The 26,007-nt window shown below is 43.0% G+C and overlaps 1 protein-coding gene across 1 annotated transcript in view; it reads left to right on the forward strand.

Moving 5' to 3' along the window:
• The first annotated feature begins 5,032 nt into the window (after nt 1-5,032).
• Nucleotides 5,033-26,007, forward strand: part of BMP6 (bone morphogenetic protein 6) — a 171,589-nt gene continuing 150,614 nt past the window's right edge. Inside the window, exon 1 of the mRNA XM_090269859.1 lies at nt 5,033-6,579. Within this exon, the coding sequence (XP_090125985.1) occupies nt 5,937-6,579 (643 nt within the window). The 5' untranslated portion in view covers nt 5,033-5,936. The remainder of the gene's footprint in view (nt 6,580-26,007) is intronic.

Consider the following 26,007-nt stretch of genomic DNA (forward strand, 5'->3'; position numbering starts at 1 on the left):
GGTTTCGGAAAGCTCTTTCCCAGAGAGCCTCATGGCTGCTTCTCGTTAATCTGCCAGGTCTGCACACAAGCGCTGTCTCCCTGTGAAGTCTTTCCTGACCGTCCCCTTCCTTGTCTGATTCCCCACAGCAGTTATCACCGCACTGTAGATGTACTAGTTTCCTGTTGTTGCAAAACAAAGTACCACACATGTAGTGCCTCAAACAGCACAAACTTAGTATCTCCCAGTTCTGTGGATTGGAAGTCTGGCAGGCTTGGCTGCTTTCTCTGCTTTGGGTAGCCCCAGCCTGAAATCAAGTTGTCAGCTGCCCAGGGAGTCTCTTATTCAGTTTGTGAGTGAGAATCCGCTTCCAGATTCATTCAGTTATTGACCATTCAGAATTAAGACTGAGGTCACTGGTTTCTTTCTGGCTGTCTGCTGAGGTTTGCTCTTAGCTTCTAGAAAGCACCTGTGTTCCTTGGCTGGTGGCCCCTTCACCTTAAAAGCCAGCAAAGGCAGGTGTTTCCCACAGGCCACCACATCTCATCTGCCTTCCTCTTCTGCTTTTAAGGACCCTTGTGATTACACTGGGCCCACTTAGATAATCTAGGATAATCTTCCTATTTTAAGGCCAACTGTTTAGCAAACTTAGTTCCAACTGCAAAATCCCTTTTGCTATGTAATCTAATATATTCAGCATGAGGGACAATATTCTGTCTATCACGATATATTTTGTCAGTTATTTTGTTTATTGTCAACATCCTCTTTTTAGAATCTATGAGGGCAGGGATCTCTGACTCTTTGGTATCCCAAAACCTGGCACATAGTAGGCGTTCAAATATTTGTTGAATAAATTAATGCATACTGGATAATTAGTAGCAACATCTGCCTTCCCTTCTATAAACATCTCAGACTTCCTCTTTAAAAGATGGCCTCCGACCTTCATTTTAACTCTGAGTTTATCCAGTCAGTATGGTTTCTCCTGCCTCCCCACCCCCACTGCTGCTCACAGCTCTGGGGATTGGCAACATGGTAGGGTCATATTTTCATGGAGCCTCCTAGTTGACACACAAGAGACACATCCAGGACACGGGGTACACAGGGGCCAAAGAATGGAGTGATGGTCAGAGGCATGCATAGGCTATGAAGCTTCAGGCACTACCCAGTGTTGCTATGACTTACTGGAATAAGACTCTTCAGGGATGGTAGAGCTAGTCATGGAAACATGTTAAGCATTATTTTGCCCAGTAAAAAAAAAACTTTATGACAGTCTGCACATGTCAATTATCCAATGAAAATTTAAATTAACCACCTGGATGTTTTTAAAGACACCATTTTAATAGTATGCAGACAGCCTAAATCCTAGGATGATAAAGATTTGAGCCTGTGTGAAAAGTCTGAAGCATCCACAAGTAACAGAATTGCTATTTGGGTTATAGTGTGGAAAAAAATCTCTGGAAACAGGTTTATGTATTAGTTTTTCACTTTGCCACCAGATGTCCTTCATGAGTAGGAAAATATGATGGCTCGAATGATATTTTGAAGTGTGAATACCCAGCATTTTTGAATAGTTGACAGTGAAAGGAAAGTGTGAGCGAATGTAAATGTAACCACAGGCTTTTGGATGAGACACATATTTTGAAGGCTGCCTTACAGGTGTAGCTTTCAGAAGCAATATTTATTTAACTCCCCAATTTTCATTTCTCATACTCTACAAACATTTGCTTAACATACTCCCTTTTTACTTGACTCCAAATTGGTATTTTAAAAATTTGAGCAAATTATTGTATTTCAAAATTAATAATAAATATTCAACTCCTTACATTAATATTAAGATAAAAATGTAATCATTTTAAGTGGTGTTTTCCCCAAGGATTCAAGGTGACCAGACCTCAGGCTTTTTGACACAAGAGCAGCATAGCTATAATACTTATATGTTAAATTAATTCTAAAAGTAGCTACTTACATCTTCAGGAAAGTCAGCTGAAAGGTGCCAAGCTTTGTTTTGGTATAGAATCAAAGACTACAATTAAAGTTTATTGCTAATAATATAATCAAAGGAAAGTATAGAATATGTACTTAACATATCAAATTAAGAAACAGCATCTTTAAAAAATGTATTTGGTCCCATGTGTTATAAATGTACTGTATAATAGAAACGGTCATAATATAAAAAGGAACAAGGATAACTGCTGCTTTAAAGAATTTGTTGTGTGAATTATCCTGTGCACCAATGATCACTTGGGTATAGGATTCTCACCTCAGCCCCAGTATCACCAAAGGCACGGGATGAACCTGTGCTTTATGGTGAGGGTTCTTCACTCCTTCATTAAGGGGACAGTAGTGAGACAGGCAGCCTATTTCCAGAAAACTGACAGCCATCTGCGTGAAATGTCAGCCAAGCAACCAGATGTTTGATATGGATTGGCTCCCACATCCGGCTTCTTGACCGAATTCCTTCTCTTTCCACCCAGATGTTTTCCTGACACAGAGAACTTAATGAAGCTCATCCAGAGCAGAGGAAGGGGCAGCAATATTTTGGTGTCCTGCAGGGGGCGAAGTTACCTCTGATTTTTCTCTAGTCGGTTCACACATTCCAGCAGTCTCCAAAGCCAGACCGGTTCCTCTCCCTTCACTCCACCTGTCCTGAATCACATCTGTTCTTTGTCCAGCTCCCTGTCCTGACACGTCATGGGAATGTGAGGATGTGTGATGGGATGCGTCACAGAAACAGGTAGTGCGTGAAGTGGTGGTTAGGGGTTCCTTACCCACCTGCAGTTCCAATTGGCTTGGAAAAGCAGTGTCCCCAAATTTTGAGGTTATTAAAATTTTAGATCCACATCTCTATCTACTTTGTTCATAATGAAACCAAGGGCGTTTCTGAGTGTTTTCCAACAATCATGAGCACATGGTTGGAGTGGTGCGGACATGAGAAGAACATAACCTCTTCTGAGGCCCTCAGCTGAACATCACTGTCTTGGTTTTCATAACTCACTTCACATGTTTTCCTTTCTGGCCCTTCACAGAATTGTGTGCTCTTCTGTTCATCATCAGTGTCCCCCTTTTCTAGAACTATACAAAAACTGAGAGACCATCTTGGTGGGGATGGGGAGTCTATGGCAGACCTGAACCAGGATTACTGCTCAGATGTTTTTAATTGGTAATAAGTTGCTAAGTGCCATTTTAGACCCCTGTCATACAGTCTCATCTACCTCTTACCAAGTACCTGAGAAAATGTGAAGATTCTGTGTGTGTGTGTCCATTAGGTCATATATACATTTACAAAAGGTGCATACAGATGGATCACAGTCTGTTCTGTGTTTTAAGTAGCATAGTCCTACTAGATGCACTTGTCTATCCTCAGGGTTTTTACATTTTCTTTCTAGTGCTTTCCCCATTGCCCTTATAGGCTGGAACCACTTTTACTTTGCTTGTGTATCACTAGAAGTCTTGAAAAGAAGATGTGACTAAATTTCAGAAAAGAGAATCTTAGCAGGAAGCCAACATACACTTATTGAGATTTCAGATCTTCTGATCAGAAATCTTGGCTGCTGTAATTTTATGCACTATAATAATTTTATACTCATAACAAGTCCCATATAGAGAAATATGTGATGTAGCTCTTGAATTCTAAGGGTCCTGGCATCCCAAACCAAAGAGTGATGTATTCTCTTTTCAGATGAAAAGAATCCCTACAGGTGGTTAAAGACTGGCCTCCAATGTTGCTGAAATTGTCTTGCTTGAGCTCTATGGCTATGGGATATCTGTAGAATTAAAGAGTGTCCTAAATGACCACTGTGTCTGGGCCAAGACAAAAGAAGAAAGGGCAATCCTATGGATGATGGGATGTTGGGAGGTAAAGACCTTTACCCACGCAAAACAGATTATTTGGAATAAGATAAAAATGCTAATAAGTTTTGGATCAGCAGATATCCCATGATCTCATCAAGTCCATGAATCCCATATTCTGGTTCTCAAATTCCTTGGACTATTGAACTAAGGCTGCCAGATTTTTGTTTTCTAGTCCACGCACTTTTTACCAGGTAAAAGATCCTAATGGTTTAAGTGAGTTCACCCAGGATCCACAGATTACTGAACTTTCTTGGATAGTATAAGGCAAATAAATGTACATCCTGAAAGGCAGATGGTGTTGTTGTTTGGTAGAGGAGGCAGTGGGTTTGATTGAGAAGTGTGACTGTCATGAAAGTGAAATATGTTTTTTGCAAACTTGATCTTGTCTAATGCTCATAGCAATCTCAGTTTCAGGGCCTTGTCTACCATCCTGAATGGGAACATGCCAAGTTCTTACCCTTACTGGAATTAACTTTACCACCTTGCCTCAAGTTTTATTTATCTTGCACATTGATCCTGCATCTATTGTGTTCTAATACATTAAAATGCAAAGTTAACAGACAAACTGGAAAAGCATTGAAACATTTTCAAGAAGGTAGGGGGTGGCTTTTTAAAATTATATATATGATTGCACCCTCTTTCTTTTGGGCGCTAGCTTAAGAAGCCACGCCAAAGACCAAATGAAGAGATAAGTCAAAATACTTGGCCCATGCCACAACCTTCCGGACACTGGGTCTGGCTTACAGTTGGCCCTCTCTGAGGCCAATTTGTGAGCAACTTCTGAGAGGGTGTGTCCCTAGTTGCAGCAGCTGCTTTTGAAAGCCACGTGTCCGCTAAATGCCTATATTACATCAATAAGACTAAGAAAGGAATGGGAAAATACCACTCTTTGGTCTTCCTCAATCCAGGCAGCATTGATTTAACAGCTGATTTTGCTTTTATTTAGTTAAAGCATCAATTTGTGTGATCGTAAAAGAGAAAGGTTCACTTTGAGGTGCTCATCAGGTCATTTTTACTGCGATGACTTTTTTGCCTTTGCTACCTCGTGGCTCTTTGGGTGCCTCCAAAAATTTTGTGTGCACTTGAAACTTACGCACCGCCCAAGCTACGCCTCCCGGGAGAGGGAGGGTGAAAGAAGGGGCGGGCCTGTTTAAATACGGGAGACACGGGCCTCTCCATTGGTTGCCCGCCTGTCCTTTACTGGGGAGGGCGGGGAGTCCCGTGGGTCGGAGTGTGGTACCTGAGCGAGAAGCGCACCCGAAAGCCCACGTTGGCTTCTTTGGGGAACACTGCACCAAGAGGCGGGAGACTGCGAATTCCGGCTCCGGCGCCCACGCCACGGCCACTGCTCCGCACACCAGCCCCCTGCACTCTCATCCTTTCTGTGAGCAGGGTTTGCAGGCAGTGAGGAGAGCAGTGGACAGAAAAGAAGATCCTTGCCGCCTCCGCTTGGGGAGTAGAGCAGCTCGCGGAGACTTTGAGGGAGAGCGACAGTGCCGGAGGGCAGAGGGGCGAAGAGTTTGTGAGCGAGAAGCGAGTTAAACCTCAGGCAGAAGATTGGCATCTCCGGACTCCTTGTCGCCACAGCCTGGGCCCTACGGTGGGGTAAACTTCACAGCGGCTGTGTGAGCCAAATAAAGGCGTGCGTGGGGATGCTGCCTGGCATGACCCGCAGCTGGTGAGCGGTCCCGCTCTCCCCGGCTTCGAGTCCCACTCAGAGGCCCAGGAGGGCGCGGGTTAGCGCACCTGCGCAGGCGGCGAGGCCGAGCGCGACCGTACGGTGACCTGCCCAGGGACTAAGGGGCCAGCTACAGCGCAGCCGGACTGGGACGCACCTGGCCTGGACCTTGCACTTCTAGAGAGCTGAGCGGGAGTGTGGTTAGCCCCGTGATCTCCCTCTTCGCTCCCCCAACTCCCGCATCCTGGGCAACTGGGGGCGCCCCAGTGGACCATGAGAGATAACGACTGAGGGCCAGGAAGGGGAAGCGAGCCCGCCGAGAGGTGGCGGGGGCTGTTCACGCCAAGGGCCACAGCGGCAGCGCTCCGGCCTCGCTCCGCGGCTCCACGCCTCGCGGGGTCCACTGGGCCAGCCCGGCCCGGCGGGGATGTCTGGGCTGGGGCGGAGGGCGCAGTGGCTGTGCTGGTGGTGGTGGGCGCTGCTGTGCAGTTGCTGCGGGCCCCCGCCGCTGCGGCTGCCCCTGCCCGCCGCTGCTGCGGCTGCCAGCCGTGTGGCGCTGCTGGCGGATGGTGGGAGCCCGGGCCACGCGGAGCAGCCGCCGCTGCCGTCCTATTCATCGGGCTTCCTCTACCGCCGGCTCAAGACGCACGAGAAGCGGGAGATGCAGAAGGAGATCCTCTCAGTGCTGGGGCTCCCTCACCGACCCCGGCCCTTGCACGGCCTCCAGCAGCCTCAGCCTCCAGCGCTCCCGCAGCAGCAGCTTCACGGGGAGCCCCCTCCCGGACGGCTAAAGTCCGCGCCGCTCTTCATGCTGGATCTGTACAACGCCCTGTCCAAGGACGATGACGAGGGCTGGCTGCTGGACGAGGAGAGGCGGCAGCTTGGGCTCCGGAGAGGGGCCGGCACATCCCAGACCCGGCAGCCGCCCCTTGGAGCAGCAGCGCGCCCCCACAGCCGCAAAAGCCTCCTGGCCCCGGGACCGGGCAGCAGTGGAACGTCCCAGCTGACCAGCGCACAGGACAGCGCCTTCCTCAACGATGCGGACATGGTCATGAGCTTTGTGAACCTTGGTAAGGATCTGGGGCGGTGTACGATGATAAAAATCCCTCCTTTCCAGTGTCCTGGGCCTGGGGCTGTGCAGGGTGAGAGGGTAGAAGAGCCCTTGACGCTTGAGCCCCAGCTGGCCAGGCAGGGACGAGGAGAGGTGGGCCGCGATCCCGCCACCTGCGCTGCTGCGGGTGGCACGAACAGCCCCCAGAGCCAGGGGCCCGGCTGCGCTCTCCAGCCACAGGAGGCGGTGCGCTGGCCGCGGTGCGGGCGCCGAGCAGGTGCGTCTTTGCGAGAGCTCGGATCACCTTCAGCGATTTGCCCAAGAGTGCCCGGTTTGGGTCAAGGTAACTAGACTATGGCAGAAAGTTTGACCCAAGTGTAGCCAGCTGGGAAGGAGAGGGCTCTTCAGCACACTTTCCCATCCTGTTTCCTTTTGCACCCTTAACGCTCTGAGTGCCAGTTTTCCCACCCGGACTTTTAGGAAGTATCACAGCAGCTGAGAACTTTGGAAACTTGATGTGATTGTGTTAAGTGGCATCCACGACAGTGGGGGAGGCGGGTTGCAGAGGAAGGTTCCTGAAAGGACCGCAGAAGGCGTGTCAGTCCCTGCCCAGAGGGGCTGGCGCTGGTTAGGGGCTGGATCCCGAGCTCAGCTCTTGGATAACCAATCCAGTAACCTTTCTCACAAGCCTTTGGCCAATGCACCCAAAGGCTGGACTTCTGATCAACGCTGCCTAAACTTTACGGGCAGAGAAACGGTGTGGGTTAGGGGCCGGGGTTGGGCGCTGAGCTGGTCTGAACCGGTTGCCAGGCAACAGAATGGCAATTCAAGGGCGGCTAAATCGGGCTCTGCCACAAATGTTCAGTGGCAAACCCTAACGAAGTTGTAGAGCCTACTCCCCACTCCCAAGTTCTCTTATCTGTAAATGAGAAAGGGGCAAGAAAGGCTTCCCCGCACCCCTACCCCAGTCAATGCCTGGGATTTGTGCACCTCTTCGTTCCTACGCTGGCTCAGCTTAGTGTACACAAAGCGATGGTGGGGCGCGTTCTCTGCGGGGAGAAATCGGGGTGCAGTAGCCACGCCCGGAGTGGGGTGCAGCGGCACTGTAAGGTGCGTCTTCGCGGGCTTCCTTCCCCGTGAAACTCGTGGCTCTGCCCAGGCCCCAGAGTGGGTTAGCAGACACTTGCCAAAGTAGCACGCACGTTGCCAAGGCACGCCAAAGACCTCCGTCCGTCATTTAAGGACATTATTTACTTGAATGACTACCATGTAAAATATTCTGGTGAGTTCTTTACAAGTACGTCTATATGATGGTTCTTAACTCTGAAGAATTTGGGGGGAAGAAAGGAGGAGTGGGGGCGAAGGAGGGGGGATGTGGAACAGGACTCTCGGCATCCAAGTGGTGCAGAAATCCTCCTGGGAAATGCATGAAACAGAATCTCACAGGCTCAAGGCCTGCCAATCCTGCTACTTGCAGTGCCAGGGGTTTTGATTGGACAAGAATTTTCACAATTTATTGGAACCGAATCCAAGGTTGTGCTACTTTCAGGAAGCATTCTAAGGAAATTTTCCTGCCAGTCAATAAAATTTGGGGACAGGCTACAGAGGACAAGCGCTGTTCCTTATTCTAACATCTCTGATTTTTCTTAGTAAATTCTACCTCTTGCCTGCTCCCTCACCGGCCTTCTCCCCCAAATTTTCCTAACTGCCTTGGAGAAATGTTTTATTGCCTCTTGGGGGTAGTTCCAACGTGAACAAAGTGGAAGCAGAGAATCATGTTGTAGTCTCTCATAAAACAGTTCCTGGGCTTGGACCATGATTGTCAACCTTGGTTGCCCATTAGCATACCTGAGGATACTTAACAGAACTAAGGAATGCTGAGGCTTCTCCCTAGAGTAATTAAGTCAGAGTCTTTGAGGGTGGTGTCTCTCTTTCTCTCCCTCCCTTTCTCCCCCCACCCTCTGGCTCTCTCTCCCCCTCCCTCTCCCTTTGTCTCTCTCTCTCTGTGCCCTAGGCTTTTCTAATGTGCTACCATGATCAACAAGCACTGGCATAGGAGAATCCGATGTCTGAAGGAAATCAATAAATCATCCCAATAAGTGATTAAGAGCAGTGCTTCCTTCTGTTAACAGCTCCCAAATGTTGCTACACATTAGAATTAGCTGGGGACTTTTAAAAAGAAATCCAGATGCCCAGGTGGTAACCATGTAAATTAAATCTGAATGTGTGTGGTGGAACCCAGGTTTCAGTATTTTTAAAGATCCCCAGGTGATCCCAGTGTTTGGGAACCACTGCCTTAGATGGTATTTGAAATTGTGAGAGTTGGCCTGAGGCAAGTTTGTAAAGTACCTTGACATTTAACGACCTCCAAATTCTCCTTTGCTTTTCTAACCCTTCCTGGTCTACAGGTACACGTTGCTTCTGAGTCACACTGCTTGAAGTTGGTTGCCAACTAATCCTGCTAAAGTGATGGTTTAACATAGTATCTGCCTAGAGATACTTCCATTTTTCATAAAGGATTGTTAAAGATCAAAAAAGTGCCACTGAAAAATAAAAATTCCAAGAGATTTCAACAATACTAGTGTTAATTTCAATCCCTCCCTTCCTCCCAGGCTGATACAGAACTGAAATTTGTGAGTAGGGAACTCTGCCCCAAGCCCCTTATATCAAGCCACTGGGCTTTCTGACAACAGGTTACAAGTACTAATCTGTAGGTGCAGACCTGGATTCCACCTGGGTATGTAGAGGAGAAAACCTTTTCCAGATAAGTGGAATTCAAGTCATAAAGCCATATACCTGCCAGTCAAGCAATTCTATTTAATCTTAATCCACTTACCAGTAGAAAAAGGGGATTATAATGAGAGGCTAAAATGGTTCTGAGCAGAAGGACAGTTCATTTGAAGAAAGTAATTAATTGCTTAGCAATGTGGATTCTTTAAGTAAGGATGTTGGAAGCATTCCACAGATTTCCTAATCTGTGTCAATGGCATGTTAGGTGCTGCACTGCATGACTGTTTTATTAAAGAATTTACAGAAAGATCCATGTTACAGTTTTGTGTTTTAAAGTACTTTTATATCCACTGAGTTAGATAAATTATAAACTGGAAGTATAAGGGAAAGTGTTACATAGTTGTAAACATCAATTTTCCTTGAGGTTGAGGAATAATTTACTCATGAAATACATTTTAAAACCCTGATCCTTGTCAGCTAGAGTGGCTCTCAGGAAGTATGAATCAACAGGATTAATTTCTCTTGCATATCCCAAGTGCTAGTCACTGTTGTTTATGCTAACTGTTCTAAACTTCCTCCAGGTGAATAGGCTGGAGGTGTGTAACCTCCAAAGTGCTAACTGGTTGGTGTGCAGAGTGCCTGGGAAGCTGGTGTACTCATGAACCTGCATTCAATCAGGGCCACAGATGCCATTTTCTGCTTGTTTTCTAATGCTAAAAATGTCTTGGCAGCCTAATAAACAAGCCTGCCAATTTGGTGACCTTGGAGAAATATCCCAAAATATCCTTCAGGTCTTTGCTTAAAGTTCACCTTCTGAGAAAAGTTTACTCTACTCCACAGAAATCAGTGCTGCCCCCCTCCTTACCACCACAGCACCCTGTTTATTTCCTTGGTTGCACTTATCACAAGGAGTATATATATATCTTTTTAAATTTGCTTACTCATTTATTTTTCACCCCTCTAGGTTATTAGCCTCAGATGGCAGCCAGACTTATCTACTATTGCAACCTAAGTTCCCAACATAATGCTGAGCACATAAGAAGTGCTTAATAGAAATTGAGTTAATGAAAATCTCTCATTCAAAATTTATATTTCACTAATCTGGCAATCATTTAGAAATGGTATACCTGTAAGTAAATAAGTGAGGACATTTAGGTTATTGAGGTTTCAACATATTTGATGTGTATCATAAGGCTTAATTAATAACTTCTTTTGTATTAGTTACCCATATGTATAGTAATTTGTAATATGCATTACATTTGAGACCAGTGTAAAGGTTTCTTTAAATATCTGCATTTCAGACTTCATTTATTTATTTTGAATTAATAAAATGTTGATCTCCAGATGCTAGGATAAAATGAAATAAAAAACTCAAATTATGCTCAGAAAAGGGAATCAGTATGTATTAGGACAAGTAATAAGAAACTTGTACTAAAAATACTGGCAATCTTCTGACAAAATTACTCTTGGGGAACATAAATTAGAAGAAAAACGGAAATACTCCTTACCTGTATGTGTAACCTGATACACTACACTGTCTTTTTCTCATAAACATAGGATCAGTGGTACCATTTTTCATTTAAGCTGCCTGTACTTATGAAGGAAGATTTTCGTTAGCAGCAAATGAATCCATGCCTGCAAGCTACTCACAACAAAAATAGTTTGGAGAGTATAGTTCAAAGAAGTAGTAGATTCTCTCCTAAAGAGATTTAAAATAGTAAATGTGAAATTCAGTGGTATTTGAACAAAAAAGTTGTACAAAGTGTTCTTAAACTCTGATCAAAGGGCAAGCAGATATCATTGTTTAGACCTCAGATGGTGTTTCCTTTGGTTGTCCTTCTAAGAATGGGTATAAATCCTTTTTAAATATGCTGAATCATGCTCAGTTCCTCTTCTTAAGAGCTTACGTCTGATTTGCATGGACAAAAGGATTCTCAGTGGTATAACAAAGTAAGTGAAAAACAACCCCTAAGGGTCAGCATGTATAATTATGTTTCATCCCTGTGTATTCAGGGTTTAGCTCTTTAAATGCTGGGTTTCAAATTAATATTTTACTTGAATATGGTGGGGGGGGCAGGGGCGGGGGCAGAAGCGGGTTGGTGGATGAATATTGGATATCAAAGGTATAGAGCAGACTCTTAAAGATAGCAACTCTGTCATCTTTGCCTCATTTCGTCTGTTTAAAAGTGGAGTTAGAAAAGGAAAATGAAGAGGGTAAAATTTCTTGGATAATCAACTAGCTTTCTGTAACTTTTCCCTATGTCAACCATCCACTCTGTCTCCCATCCTGTATTTAAAAATGAATTAGTCCATGTAATGCTTAATTTTTCTTTCACTTAAAGCCATTACAGTTTTCTGTTAGTTTTTCTATTTTGAGTCTTGTTCTGTCCCCCTCTCCCTCCCCCCTCTGCCCGAGTTTAGTCACAGCACCTTTGGTGCTTCCATCAGTGGAAGGAGAGTAGACAATATTTTACTCAGATAACTATGTTCCTGATTAGAAGCTTCCATAAGTATCTGAGTAACAGAAGTAGAAATCAATACAGAAAGTCTCTTAAGACAGGAACAGTTTGCAGAGTCCCCATGTATGTAAAAAGCTATTACACATTAACCTTTCTGTCCCATCCTCCCTGAGGCCACTGCTTAACCCAGCCACCAGCTAGGTCCACCCAGGGGCTGGTAGGGGGGAGAGCTGCAGTTGTCTCTTCTTTTGTGTTCTGCATGAAGAGCTAGTGCATTTTGTTGTCCTGTCTCTGTTTTCATCATGACAGTGAAGCTGTTTTTATTCAAACATGTTTTACCTCTCAGAATCTCCTCACCTTCTCATCAGAACTCTGGCTCCCATCTCTTTCCCAATGCTTGCCCTCTGGAAACTAGTGAGCCAGAAAACGGCTCCAGTCTCACCTGGAATACATGGAACTGGTGACACTTGTATCATGGAGCAGGAAAACCATTCCTGTTTTAGTAAAAATTAGAGTTATCAAAGAACCAGGGCTATTAACCTCTAAAGTTTTTGAGAATGCCAGAAATTCTCAGACCCTCAGAGTTATACCTGTTACTCTACCACAAGCATTAGAAATGAATGACATTGTAGTTCACTGAAGTTGACTGGATTTTATTTTTGTTTGATCAGTAGTGTTTCGAAAATATTGTTCTCTACATTTTTCTCCTCAACTGTAAACACATAGTATTTCAGGACCCTTATGGATCAAGTTAGACTCTGGAGCTGGCTGCGGTCACAGCTACTTTCCATAACATTGTTTTTCTGGGAAACATGCCCAGCAACAGACTACCTATTTTTATGGTGGGCTTTCTCTATCATTGATAGGAAGTTTGAAATTATTGGTAAATTTGCATTATTCATACATCATAGAATTTAGAGCTTTAAATGTTCTTGCATATCATAAAATCTCTTATGTTTGCAGTTAAATGTCTAGTATTTATTCAGGATTACTTTCACTTCACTGCTGCTATATCCGAAGGCCAAGGGACAATCAGCAGAGCCACAAAGAGATCCTAATGCATCAGGGGAGTAAGTAGGGCCATGGGGTTGTTGGTCAGGCATGAGTGGATAGTTGAGAAGAAATTACAAAAGCACGTAAGAGCACAGCCTTGGGCAATAGCTGGGAATGACCAAATCTGGAGTTCTGTGAGTTTTCTATCAGTGGATAGCATTCTCTTCTAGAACTCTGCATTTAGGAAAGAAAAAGCTATGCATATCTATAAATATCTCCTTGTTTGGTATGTGGAAGGACTGTTGACCCCAAATAATTGTTTTCTGCTCTGAAAGTGAGTTGAAAACCACATTGCTCAGAGTGGCATTGTTCCTCTGATGTCCGCAGGCACCAATTCTCTTCCTGCCCTTCCCAGGCCTATTATTAAAAGAGATTGGGTCCATAATAGAGATGATATCTAAATTACATCAGGTAATTCCCTGATAGGTCCCCACGGTTTTGTTATCTCTAACCCAGTCCCAAATGACTGGGTCGAAGACTCCCCTCCAAACATTTTTGCAGAATGAGATTCTGGTTCTGAGTGGGAGAGCATTCCTGACTTTCAGGTTCATGGGCACACGCCCTTGATTACTGATCCTGCTAGATAGATTGGGATTGTCCTAGGCTTGAAACATCCTTGCTCCATAGTGCTGATTTTATGTTCAGACTGTTTTCTCATCATTGGAGAGCCTCTAAGGGGAGGAGAGCAGTGGCTCACAGCGGGCAGAAAACAGTGCCCTGCAGGCAGCTGAGCCCATGCACTCTCTCCATGCTGAACTTTGATATCCACCGTGATCCTTATTATTACTCTTCTGCCACTTGCCCTTTTCACCTTGTTCAGAATGTGACTTCCAGCCTTAAACATCTGCGTTTGTTGATTGTTGTTCCTGTGTTTACAGTCTTGTGGGTTTCCTGTACATGAACACAGACTGGCAAAAAATTCTGATTTGTGTATCAGCAGAGCATGGATTAACCATATCATCGGTGTGAGCTGTTTTATGTGCTGATTGTGCCAAGAGATTTTTATAATTAGCGTGATTTAATTTCTGAGACCAGTTATTTTCCCTCCCTTCTTTTAAATCTATGAATTATATTTACATATTCTGAAAACAAAGCTTTATAAACTATACATTTAAGCACTAAAAGTTTTTTCCTGACTTTTTCTGACCCTTATCAGAATAAGTTAACAACAGAGAAGTTATGACTTAAAAATTTTTTATTTATTAGAGCAGTTTTAGGCAGATGGCAAAATCAAGTGGAAGGTACAGCCATTTTCTACCTACTGCCTGCCCAGAAATGAAGAGTCTTCCTCCCTAGCTATGTCCCCAACCTGAGTGGTACATTTGTTACAACTGATGAACCAGCATTAATATGTTATTATCACCTAAGTCCATAGTTTATATCACAGGTCACTCCATTCTATTTTGGAGAAATGCATAATGACATGTAGCCATCATACAGGGCAGTCTCACTGCCCTTAAAACCCTCTGTGGATAAGCTGTACCTTTAACTAGAATAACAAATCAATAAAAATCTTAAAATTCAAACTATGTAGACTTTGGGGGAATAGAAATAAAATGTCTTTGTTGAATAATATTTTGTTTCTGGTGTTTTACCACATTGGTGTATAAACAAGTAATTTTGACTGAATATGTGCACCTTGTTTTGTGCTTTTGTGTGTGGACAGCAAATCTATTAGAAATCTACTCCCCGCCCGCTGCGCCACCCCCCCCCCAACTTAGGAGCTTAAAAATCTTTTTTCTTGCACATGCTTTCAGTGAGGTGTCTGTCACCATAGTACCTAGACAATCCCTCAGGCAGAGAGATACGAGCTATTAAGTTTCTCCCTGGCTTGTGCCCTGTTTGATCCATGCTTGGCAGGATTTGGGGGAGTAAAAGAAAGAAGCCTGAAGAATGAATAAGAATTATAGGAATTCTGTGCTTGTAAATTAATTGAAATTTGGGGTGTTGGCAGGGGAGGGGTTAAATATTTCTCCTTCATTTATGAAAATGTATATTAAAACTTAGTGTGACTTTTGGCTTGAGCAACTCACAAAAATATCTTTTACTGGCCCTGAGGGCAGGATCAGGGGACTTTAAAATTTTCCTCAGGAGAGATTGTGTAGATGAGATTAAAACTAAATTTATAAAGACTCTACATGTCTAGGAGTCTTTGTAAGTGTTTTATAGATTAGACTCATTTGTTCTGAGCTGTTTTCTATGAGAAAGGGCTACACAGATTAATGGTAAATACAGTAAATGAGAAAATGCTATAATGCAAACAAGCAACATAGTAACTCCAAAGAGTGCTATTGAACAAATAGCTAGCAATGCACTTGCTATATTTTGGGAACTTGTGAGAATTTCTTTACAAATATTGTACAGGTGAGACATGAATTCTCCCTGTCAACTATAAATTCCAGTTAAATTACTCACCTCTTATGGTCTCCGGCACCCCTCCACCCCTGCAAAGATGAAACCTCAAAAAGAGGGAAGACCTTGGGCCATGGCAGTTTCAGTGGGCTTGTGAAATTTAGCTTTGTTTCATAACATCTGACTTAGTATGTGCTGTGGTTTAACCACCTCTCTGACAGGATATTTACCTGAGCCAAAAGTGAAATGGAGGGTAATAGCAAGGAGGACAGAGGTGACTTCCGTTGAAGTTATTTGGAGAGTTGTGTTTCTCCCATAGGGTCATGGAAAATGCCTCTGTGTTTTTATGGGATCTATCTAGTGCAGAACCCCTCAGCACCAGCTTTGGGAACTAGTCCCACAAGTCTGGCACCTTGGTTATTCCATCTACTTAATTGAGGCTGTTGGACCCTATTGTTTTCCATGCACATCTGTAGTCATGAGGAGGTGTGGATGCCGGCATAGCTGCAGGGATGTAGGTGATGATCCCCACTGGAGGTTAGTTTCCTTCTCTCTCTTGCTTTTTCTTTCCTTCTTCTCTTTGTTTCCTCCCATTAATAAATTTGACAACTCTAGGGCATTTATTTCCTCTTTTACATTTGTTCTTTTTGCCACAGCGTTGGTGCCTTTGGTTGTCCTTAATCTAACAGAGCAGATTGTACTCATTCCATGAAGCCCTGTAGTTTATTCCACCAAATTGACTCATTGTTCACTGGAATGGTTAAGTAGCTGGATTTTTGGATGGTGCTAGGAAGTGCTTACAGCCTATTCAATACGGAGTTGAGGAAAGAGCACTTGTTTAAGATTCAGGGAGCCTGAGTCCAGCCTGTAGTCTTAGTATTATGTCTTTTTATAATATCTTGTTCAAGCCACTTAACCAAATTTCCTTGTCTGTAAAATGTGAGTATTGCCTTTTCCAAATAGTATTTCATGGAGCACAACTTTTCCAACATGCTCTGTAAAAGAAGATCACAGAAGCACTTTATATCATATTCCTGTCTTTGAGATTTTCAAGTCTACTAGTATTTAAAGCCCTAACAAGTCCAGTGGTAAAGAAGTTTCCTCAGTTATTTTAATAGGTTTTTTTGAACTTACTTTTACTCTGTAACCCCTATTTTCTGAAATACCCTTGTGTCAGACCCAGGCCTCTTTGCCCCCACATCTACTCCTGACCTGACACTTCCCCAGGGTGGGACCCAGAATGCTACCTTTCCAGCTGCCTCTGCTCTCTGTGGGTACAGCTCTCCCTGCTCCACCTTCTGCTGTGGCCCCAGGCTCTACCCTTCTTCCTGCTGGGGGAAGAGGCTTCCTGCTGTTAACTGTGGGTCAGGTTAATACATGACCTGGTTGGCTATGCCATCAGCTCCCTCTATTAAATTCCCCCTGCTGTGAACACTTGCAGGGCTTTCTCTTTCCTTGGTTGGACCCTGATTGCTATGGCCTCTTAATTCCCTGCCACACAGTAGAGAAACCCCAGACTAAATGATGCTCAGAAATCAGTTTTCTGTTGTATATTGCTGAGTGATTATTTTTTTAAACAGCTTTCTTGAAGTCTAATTGATATAAAATAAGCTGCTTATTTAAAGTGTACCATATGATAAGCTTTGACATATATGTGTATCTGTGAAACCATCATTGCAATCAAGTTAGTTTAACACATCCAGAGCTATTCTTTTAAACAGTTGTCAAAGCCAGTGAATGAAATAATCAGTCCTAACACACAGGAAGGGCAGTGAAAATTTCCATCTTTCATTAATGCCATTGCGCTTCATGCTTTTATCTTACACACTTTGAACATTTTTAAAAATGGAATTTGCTGAAAAATGGAGGCCTAGACAGACACGCTGCATCTCCCTCCACAACTAAAAAGGAATACAACTACCTCAAAACTAGAAGTTACAGAAAACTGAGCTGCATGGAAACCTACAAAAAAGATATAAAGAAGAAGTACTCATCCAGACAGGTAGAAGGGGCAGAGCCGGGGCAGAGAGGACACAGTGTGCTGGCAGCAACAGTGGCAGGCTGCCAGAAAGTGCAGTCCGCACATTTTTAAAAGTCAGGAGGGACACCTGGGGAGCATTCCCAGCACCAGATCAGACCATGCAGCTCACGGTCCCAGCACCAGGAAAAATCAAGCCTCATTGCTTCTGACTGTGCAAACCACCAGGGATTGGGGCAGAGGAAGAAACAGCCAGTCCCTCAGCAGAGTCCGCTTGTTTAAAGGGCCCCTACAATCATATAATGTCCACATACCCACCCACTCTGGAAACAACAGCCAGGGCAACAACTAGAGAGGTGCTAGTCCCATCTGGAAGTGGGAGAAGTGCCTGGAAAAGGGGTGAGTGCTGAGCAAGCAGCATTGTTCCCTCTCAGACCTCTCTCCCACATACAGCGCCACAACATGGTGAAACAGGTCACCCTCTACTGACGAGAAAACCTCAGGGTCCGCTCCTTACAACATAACAGGAGTGACAGCTCTACCTAAGACATAGAGGCAAATAAACACAGGAGCCTGTAAGATGAGGAGACAGAGAAGTATAGCCCAAAAGGGGGAACAAATCAAGGTTCCAGTGGGAGAACTAAGCGATGAGGAGATAGCCAAATTAACAAATGAGGAGATAGCCAACCTAACAGACCCAGAGTTCAAAACACTGGTGATAAAGATGCTCACAGGCTTGACAGATATGCTTAAGTACAGCAAACCCATAAGGGAAGAAATGAAGGCTATGCTAAATGAAATGAAGGAAAATCCACACAAAGCCAATGGTGAAGGGAAGGAAACCAGGGTTCAAATCAATGATTTGGAACATAAGGAGGAAAACAACAGTCAACCAGTACAGAAGGAGAAAACAAGAATTGAAAGAAATGAGGAGAGGCATAGGAACCTCTGGGACAACTTTAAACATGCCAACATCCAAAACAAAAGGGTGCCAGAAGGAGAAGAGGAAGAGAAAGAAATCGAAAACTTATGTGAGAAAATAATGAAGGAAAACGTCCCAAATTTTGTGAAAGAAATAGACATACAAGTCCAGGAAGTACAGAGAGTCTCAAAGAAGCTAGACCCAAAGAGGACCACACCAAGACACATCATAATTAAAATGCCAAAGGTGAAAGATAAAGAGAGAATCTTAAAAGCAGCAAGAGAAAAGCAGAGAGTTACCTACAAAGGGGTGCCTATAAGACTATCATCTGATTTCTCAAAAGAAACTTTGCAGGCAAGAAGGGACTGGCAAGCAGTATTCAAGGTGATGAAAAGCAAGGACTTACAACCAAGATTACTCTATCCAGAAAAGCTACCATTTAGAATCAAAGGGCAGATGAAGTGCTTCCCAGACAAAGTGAAGCTAAAGGAGCTCATCATCACCAAGCTATTATTATATGAAATGTCAAAGGGACTTACTTAAGAAAAAGAAGATCAACACTATGAACCTTAAAATAAAAACAAACTCACAACTATCAACAACTGAATATAAAAAATAAGAACAAAATCCAACTAAGCAAACCAGAATAGGAATAGAATCATAGGTATAGAGATCATTCGGAGGGTTATCAGCTGGGAGGGGGAAGGGGGAGAAATGGGGAAATGGTGCAGGGATAAGAAGCATAATTGGTAAATACAAAAGAGGGGGAAGTTAAGGATCATATAGGAAAGGGTGAAGCCAAAGAACTTATATGCATGACCCATGGACATGAACTAAGGGGGATGGGATTGCTTTAGTGAAGGAGAGCGCTGGGCAGAGGGGAGCAAAGGGGAAAAAATTGAAACTATTGTAGCAACATAATCAATAAAATATAATTTAAAAAAAAGAATGGAATTTGCTGAAGATGTTTGTGAATGGTTTCCTTGGATCAGAGAACTCCAGGCTCAAGCCTGTTCTTTGCATTTGTGACTGGCCTTTATCCTGTATCTTACCCCCGTACACCCCATATTTCTTTTAGGAAAAAATAATCAAAATAGGCAGATACCTTTTCTAATTTTGAGATCAAGCATCTGGGCTTTTTGGGTTTCTAGTAATCCTACTGGCATCTTGTAACACTCACGTTTAGAAGATTTGATCCTTCTCAAAAAATTGCAAAGGTGCTTTCCTGTGTTTCTGTTTTAAATTCTGGCAATGTAGGTGGGATACAAATCCAAAAAATTTACAAAAGTAGACTTCAATTTATCCTCAACTTTTCCCCCTATTCTTATCCTTTGCCAAATGTTCTGTAAGCTTAAATGAAAACTGCATTTTTTTTTTTTTTGCAAGAAAACATAAGTGTTGCATATTTTTGTGGACTTTTATCTTAAAGAATGACTGAAAGCACTTATTCTATATTATCATCAAGGCAAAAACTAAGACTTCTATAGCTGCAAATTTATATTAACCATTAATGGACAGTAAGATATGGGAGAATTTGGAGACTTTTGGAGGAAATTATTATTTAGGGTAGCACTACTATTCCAGATTACAGGTTTGTGAAGTTAATTCCGGGGAAAGTTGCTCTCTCCTTTCCACCCACGTAATCCTCTCTTCTTGCCGGCTGACCTCTGTCCCCGTCACTCTGCTAAAATTCTTGTATCAGAGGCAACTAATGACTCTGTTGTGAGTCTTCACCCTCCTCTCTGCAAAACTTTATCACTTTGACACTCCTTTTTCTCTTGCTGTACAATCCTTCTAAGAAATTCTTTCCTTAGCTTATATAATGCTGCTTGCTTGCTCTCAGGTTTTTTCTATCCCACAGACTGCTACTGTGTTTTGGGACATTTCCTAAAAAACAGCAATTTGGGTGGGTTGGCATGAGGCACTAGACCTACTCATGGAACTAAGATAGGCATGGGTTTGAAATGGAGGGAGCATGTCCAGCCGCAAGAGTGAGGAGATAATATGTGGCCATTAGGGAAGGTGAAGGGCAGGTGCCAGGCTTTTGGGTGAAGCACCATGGAAGTGCAATGGCCTGGTTATAGTAGCATGGACCATGGTGATGGGGAACCCAGCAGCTGGTATATTCAGGTGGCCATATGTCAGCTACAGGGCAGTCTCTCAGTTCTGAGCATATGTTTTCCTTCTCTTTTATTAACCCATGTATTCAAAGTGTGGTCCTGCTCCAGAATTACTAGAAAAGTGAAATGGAATAAAACCAAATGCGCATGAAGTTAAGCCTCAATTTTTAATTATTAGATTCCATTGATATAAAATTATCATTCAATTGCTACCAAACTGTATAGGTAGTCTCGATTTCTGTACTTAACTTTATTGCAGGCCAGTTACAAAGTTTATTGATCAGCACAGGCCTAGCCTATTTATTTACATGCAGTTTTGGACCTGCCCCAACTCAGGATCTGGTGTGGGGATCTCCATTTTAACAAATTCACTTGGGTGTGAGAGTGGTGACTAAGGTTTGAGAATCAGCATGCTACTTGCTCAGGTTCAACCTCAACCTCTGATCTCACTCCCACATCCATTCAATCACTCCCAGCCTCCCATCTTTTTTCTCCATTTCCTCTCTGAGTTCCCTATATGAGGGCTGTATGCCAGTCTCCTCTACTATCAGTCTGTCCCTGCATCAGTGCCAGCTCTGTTTTTCTGTAGACGGGTGTGAATTGTTATCCCTCGTCCATCACCTTCATTGGACTGTTATGGCCTACTGAATAGCCAAGATGCCATCTGACTTCCACTCCCTTTCAATTTCAGCTCCTCCACTCCTCTTTTTATATGTACCATTTAGCCAACTAACTGTGCTCCATGATTTCCTTCTGGCCTTTTCTCATAATTTATCCCATTTACATTGTGCAATTGCTCACTTCCACGTTGTCAGTTCTATCTGCTCTTAACACCCCAGCTCAAATGCCATCTTATCAGGGAAGCCCTTTTGAAGTTTACTTACCACATACCATGACTCTTTGCAAGAACTTTGGGAGGCTCATGACATTCCCTAGAGCAGAGTGCCACAGAGTGGCATTCTACTTTCACACGTACGTGTGGAGGTGAGTTCTGTGTGGCTTAGAGGAAGAAGTAGGGAGCCTTGAGTTCCAGTGTTGGCTCTGCCACCCAGCAGCTGAGTGGATTTGGGCAAATCACCTTCAACACTGACTTCTCTGCTTCTTCATTATTTAGTGCTTTATTTATTGTGATACCTCCCGCCCTACCCCAGTACCTAGCATGGTGTCTTACACAGGTGATGCTCAGTTTCTATAAAATAGAGTGAAACCCGTGTCCTTCTTCTTCCTTTCTCTCATCACTAGTACCATCAAGCATTTCGATGAGGGAATTATAAACTGTGAAACTGTGCTAATATGAGGAATGCACCTGCATTCACAGCAGTGGTTATAAAAGGAGACATTGCCTTCGCCTTTAGGGTTTATGTTCTGTTATTCTCTAGATGGGTTAGGGAAAAAAAAAGGCTTCAGGAAGAAGAAATATTATTTTCCATCTATCTGATGCCATGATGACTTTAATAAGTATTAATAGGAGTCGGAAAGGAGTGCTGCTGAGTCTAAATTTAAATGTCCTGGTTGTTCCATGCAGAAAGCTTGTGCGAGGAGGCACGACTCCTCCTGCAGGTGCAGACGCAAAATACTTATCTTGTCAGCTTCTACTTTAGAACGGCTGGCTTGGCTTACATGGTGAAGGTGTTAGACATTCTGTTTACATAAGGGCTGAGGGGGTGACATAATGTCTATTGAAGCAAAGTCACTTAGCTCCCCACTAGGCAACAGGGAGCATTTAAAAACCAAAAACAGATCAAAGCCATGGGCAGGGTTGAGATACCCCTATCCAGGAGCAGAGCGGTCTGGCCAGGGAGGGGGTGGTCTCTTGGTTGGTTGCCCGGAACATACGTGCATTATTGCCTCACTGTATTTCCAGACCAGTGGTGAAATGAATCAGGCAGAGTTAAACTCTGAGCAGCCAACCCAGAGAGACTGCTTAAGTGGGTGCAAGTGTGTCCAAGTAGGTTGGAAAAAATGTCAACTGAGAGTAAGTGCATACAAGATGTGTTGTTTCTCTTTTTATAGACTGTTAGAAAAGTTGTTTAAAATTAAACAACTCTTCAGTACTTAAATTATGTATAATGAGACAGGTAGGTCCTGGAACAGAGAGCTTTATTTTTTCTTCTCCCTTATCCCACTTAAATTTTGCTCTCCCTACCAGAGTATGCAAGACATAAACACTTTCATTTCCAGGATGTATATTAGCCTTAGCATGGAGTAAGGGGAGAGATGGAACTGATACAGGCCACAGAAGTAGCAAATCTAGTTTTCATTCTTCTTTTATTTGATTACCTGCAAGATTGTGGCCAAGGGAAATATGAAAATAATTTGTGACTCATATTTGTCTTATCAAGTGATAATCTTTTGTATTTTATACTTTTTAAATATATGTAGATGTAAATGAAGGTATATTATACAGCATATAATACCTTTATGACCCTAATCCCAAATAAATAGTTTATGTACTGTTTTTTTTTTTTTAGCTTTATTCAGGTATAATTGATGAATAGAAATTGTATATATTTAAGTTGTATATCATGATTTGATATATTGTGAAATGTCACTACATTCAAGCTAATTAACATATCCATTACCTCACATTGTTACAATTTTCTCTCTTTTTTTGTGTAGTGAGAACACTTTAGATCTACTCTGTAGCAAATTTTAAGTACATAATACAGTATTGTTAATTATATTCACCTTGTTGTACATTAGATCCCCAGAACCCACTCATCTTGCATAACTAAAACTTTATACCCTCTGGTGATTATCTTCCCATTTCTCCCTCCCCCTCCCCACCAAGCCCTTCTACTCTTCTACGAATTTGCCTAATTTTATTTTTACTATTTTTTTTTTATATTTTGTTGATTATGCTATTACAGTTGTCCCAATTTTTCCCCATTTGCCCCCCTCCACCCAGCACCTACGAGTCCCTCAGGCAGGCCCACACCATTGTTCATGTCCATGGGTCATGCGTAGGTTCTTTGGCTACTCCATTTCCTATACTGTCCCCGTGGCTATTCTGTAACTATCTATTTGTACTTCTTAATCCCCTCACCTCTTTACCTATTCCCCTACACCCCGCTCCCACCTGGCAACCATCAAAACACTCTCTATATCCATGATTTTGTGTCTGTTCTTGTTTGCTTAGTTTGTTTTTTAGATTCAATTGTTGATAGATATGTATTTATTGCCATTTTATTATTCATAGTTTTGACCTCCTTTTTCTTATATAAGTCCCTTTAACATTTCATATAATAACGGCTTGTTGATGATGAACTCCCTTAGTTTTTTTGTGTCTGGGAAGCTCTTTATCTGCTCTTTAATTCTAAATGATAGCTTTGCTGGATAGAGCAATCTTGGCGGTAGGTCCTGGCTTTTTATCACTTTGAATATTTCTTACCAATCCTTTCTAGCCTGCAAAGTGTCTTTTGAGAAATTATCTGACAGTTTTATGGGAACTCTCTTGTAGGTAACTAACTTCTTTTCTCTTGCTGCTTTTAAGGTTCTCTCTTTATCTTTAACCTTTAGCATTTCAATTATGATGTGTCTTGGAGTAGGCATCTTTATAGCCATGTTGTTTGGGGCTCTCTGTGCTTCCTGGACTTACATGTCTATTTCCTTCACCAACTTAGAGAAGTTTTCTTTCATGATTTTTTAAAAATAGATTTCCAATTTCTTACTCTTTCTCTTCTTCTAGCACCCCTATGATGTGAATGTTGGATTGCCTGAAGTTGTCCCAGAGGCTGCTTACACTTTTCTCATTTTTTGGATTCTTTTTTCTTCTTGTTCTGACTGGTTGTTTTTTGCTCCCTTATGTTCCAGATCATTCACTTGATTCTTGGATTCATCCACTCTACTGTGGTTTCCCTGTAAATTGTTCTTTATTTTAATTAGTGTTTTTGTTTCTGTCTGGATCTTTTTTTATGCTACTGAGGTGCTCACTAAGTTCTTTGAGCATTCTTATAACCAGTATTTTGAACTCCGCATCTGAGAGATTGCTTATTTCCATTTTGTTTAGTTCTTTTTCTGGACTTTTGATCTGTTCTTTCATTTGAGCCATATTTCTTTGTCTCCTCATTTTGTCAGCCTCCCTGTGTTTATTTCTATGTATTAGGTAGAGCTTCTTTGACTCCATGTCTTGGTAGCATGGCCTAAGGTAGTAGGTGTCTTATAGAGTTCAATGGCACAGCCTTCCTTATTACCCAAACTGGGTACTCAAGGTGAACCTTTCATATGGAGTGAATACACCCTCCTCTTGTAGTTGAGACTTGATTGTTGTTGGTAGATCAATGGGAGGGATTTACCCAGGCAGTCAACTCCAATGACTGGTTGTGACGACTGACCACCACCCTCTGCCCTGTATGGAGGATCAGCTGTGCGTGAGCTGGGTGGTGGTGCTCTGAGATGATCTATAGGCATCCAGTGGGTGTGCAGGATCTGAGGTTTCCTGGGTGGTATAGGCCAAAGTCAGCCCCAGCCTGTGGTTTGCCTGGGATATCCTGCCTGCGCTATAAAGCAATCTGAGATGGCTGCTACTTTTGCTGGGTTTGGAGAGTCCCAGGTGAAGCCAAGCTGTGAATTTAGGCTGGTTGCTGCTAGTGCCAGGCATACAGACACTTAGCAAGAGAAATAGGGGTTGGGGGCTTCACTGAGCCTGGCTGTTGCTGATTTGAGAGGATTTAGAAAGTATAACAGTAAAGCATGAACTAAGACCAACCATGTATATGGAAAAGCAGCTTGTGGGGCAGAGTCTCTGGGGATCTCCAGGACAGGGCAAACAGTGTTAGCCAGGTTGATGGAGTCTCAGATACGGCACCAGCCTGCCAGCTCTGTGGCTCTGTGGAGGGAGGGCTCAGGAAAAGGACAATGGTCTCTGCCTGACCCTCTGTCCCCCAGCTTTCGCCCTGATGATAAACACTTCAGTTTCTTCCTGTATGACACTGGTGCCTTTCAAGCTGCTCTCCTGGTGCTAGGGTTTAGAGGGAGTAGGTCTAAGTCTGTGTGTGGGTTCTGTGGGTTCTTTAAGAGGAACTACTGGGACTCCAAAAGTTTATTCTACTGACTCAATTCCTCCTGTTTTTTTTTTTCAACCAGAAGTTATGGGGAGATATCTTCCTGGCACTGGAACCCTGGGCTGGGGGGCTTGATGTGGGGCTGGGACTCCTTGCTCCCAAGATATCCCTCCCAAATTTTTATCCACCACATATGAATGTGGAACCAGCCCATTCCATGTCTCTGCCCCTCCTACCAGTCTAAATGGATGTGGCTTCTTTAATTCTGTAGTTGTCAGACTTCCATTCAACTCAATTTCTGGTGGTTCTGAGTGATGGTTTTCCTATATTTTAGTTGTAATTTTGACATGGCTGTGCAAGGAGGTAAGTCGTGTTCACCTAGGCTGCCGTCTTTACTGGAAATTGAATTTGCCTAATTTAGTTTCTATATGTAAATGCGATCATACATTGTTTATCTTTCTGTGTCCAGTTTATCTCACTTAGCATAATGTTCTTTAGGTCCATCTATGTTGTCACAAATGACAGAATTTCCTTCTTTCTAAGGCTGAATAATATTCCATTGTGTTTATACCACATTTTCTTTATCCATTCATCCATCAGTGGAAGACACTTAGGTTGTTTTCACCTCTTGGCTAATTTACCTTTGTAGCTATATGTAGGATCAGGTAATAGCATGTAATGTTGCATTGTTCAAGATGTCTTGAATAATGGTTAAGTTGCTTTGGCTATTGTAATATCTGTCTCTTCCTTAGTATTATTTTGTTTCCATTTGGCTGGATCTTTTTAGGATCATGATTTTTCATCTAGCCACAGGGCTTCTCTCCTCTCAG

This window comes from Furipterus horrens, unplaced genomic scaffold (genome assembly GCF_987537825.1).
Source record: "Furipterus horrens unplaced genomic scaffold, mFurHor1.1.pri manual_scaffold_3, whole genome shotgun sequence".
NCBI classification, from domain to species: Eukaryota; Metazoa; Chordata; class Mammalia; order Chiroptera; family Furipteridae; genus Furipterus; species Furipterus horrens.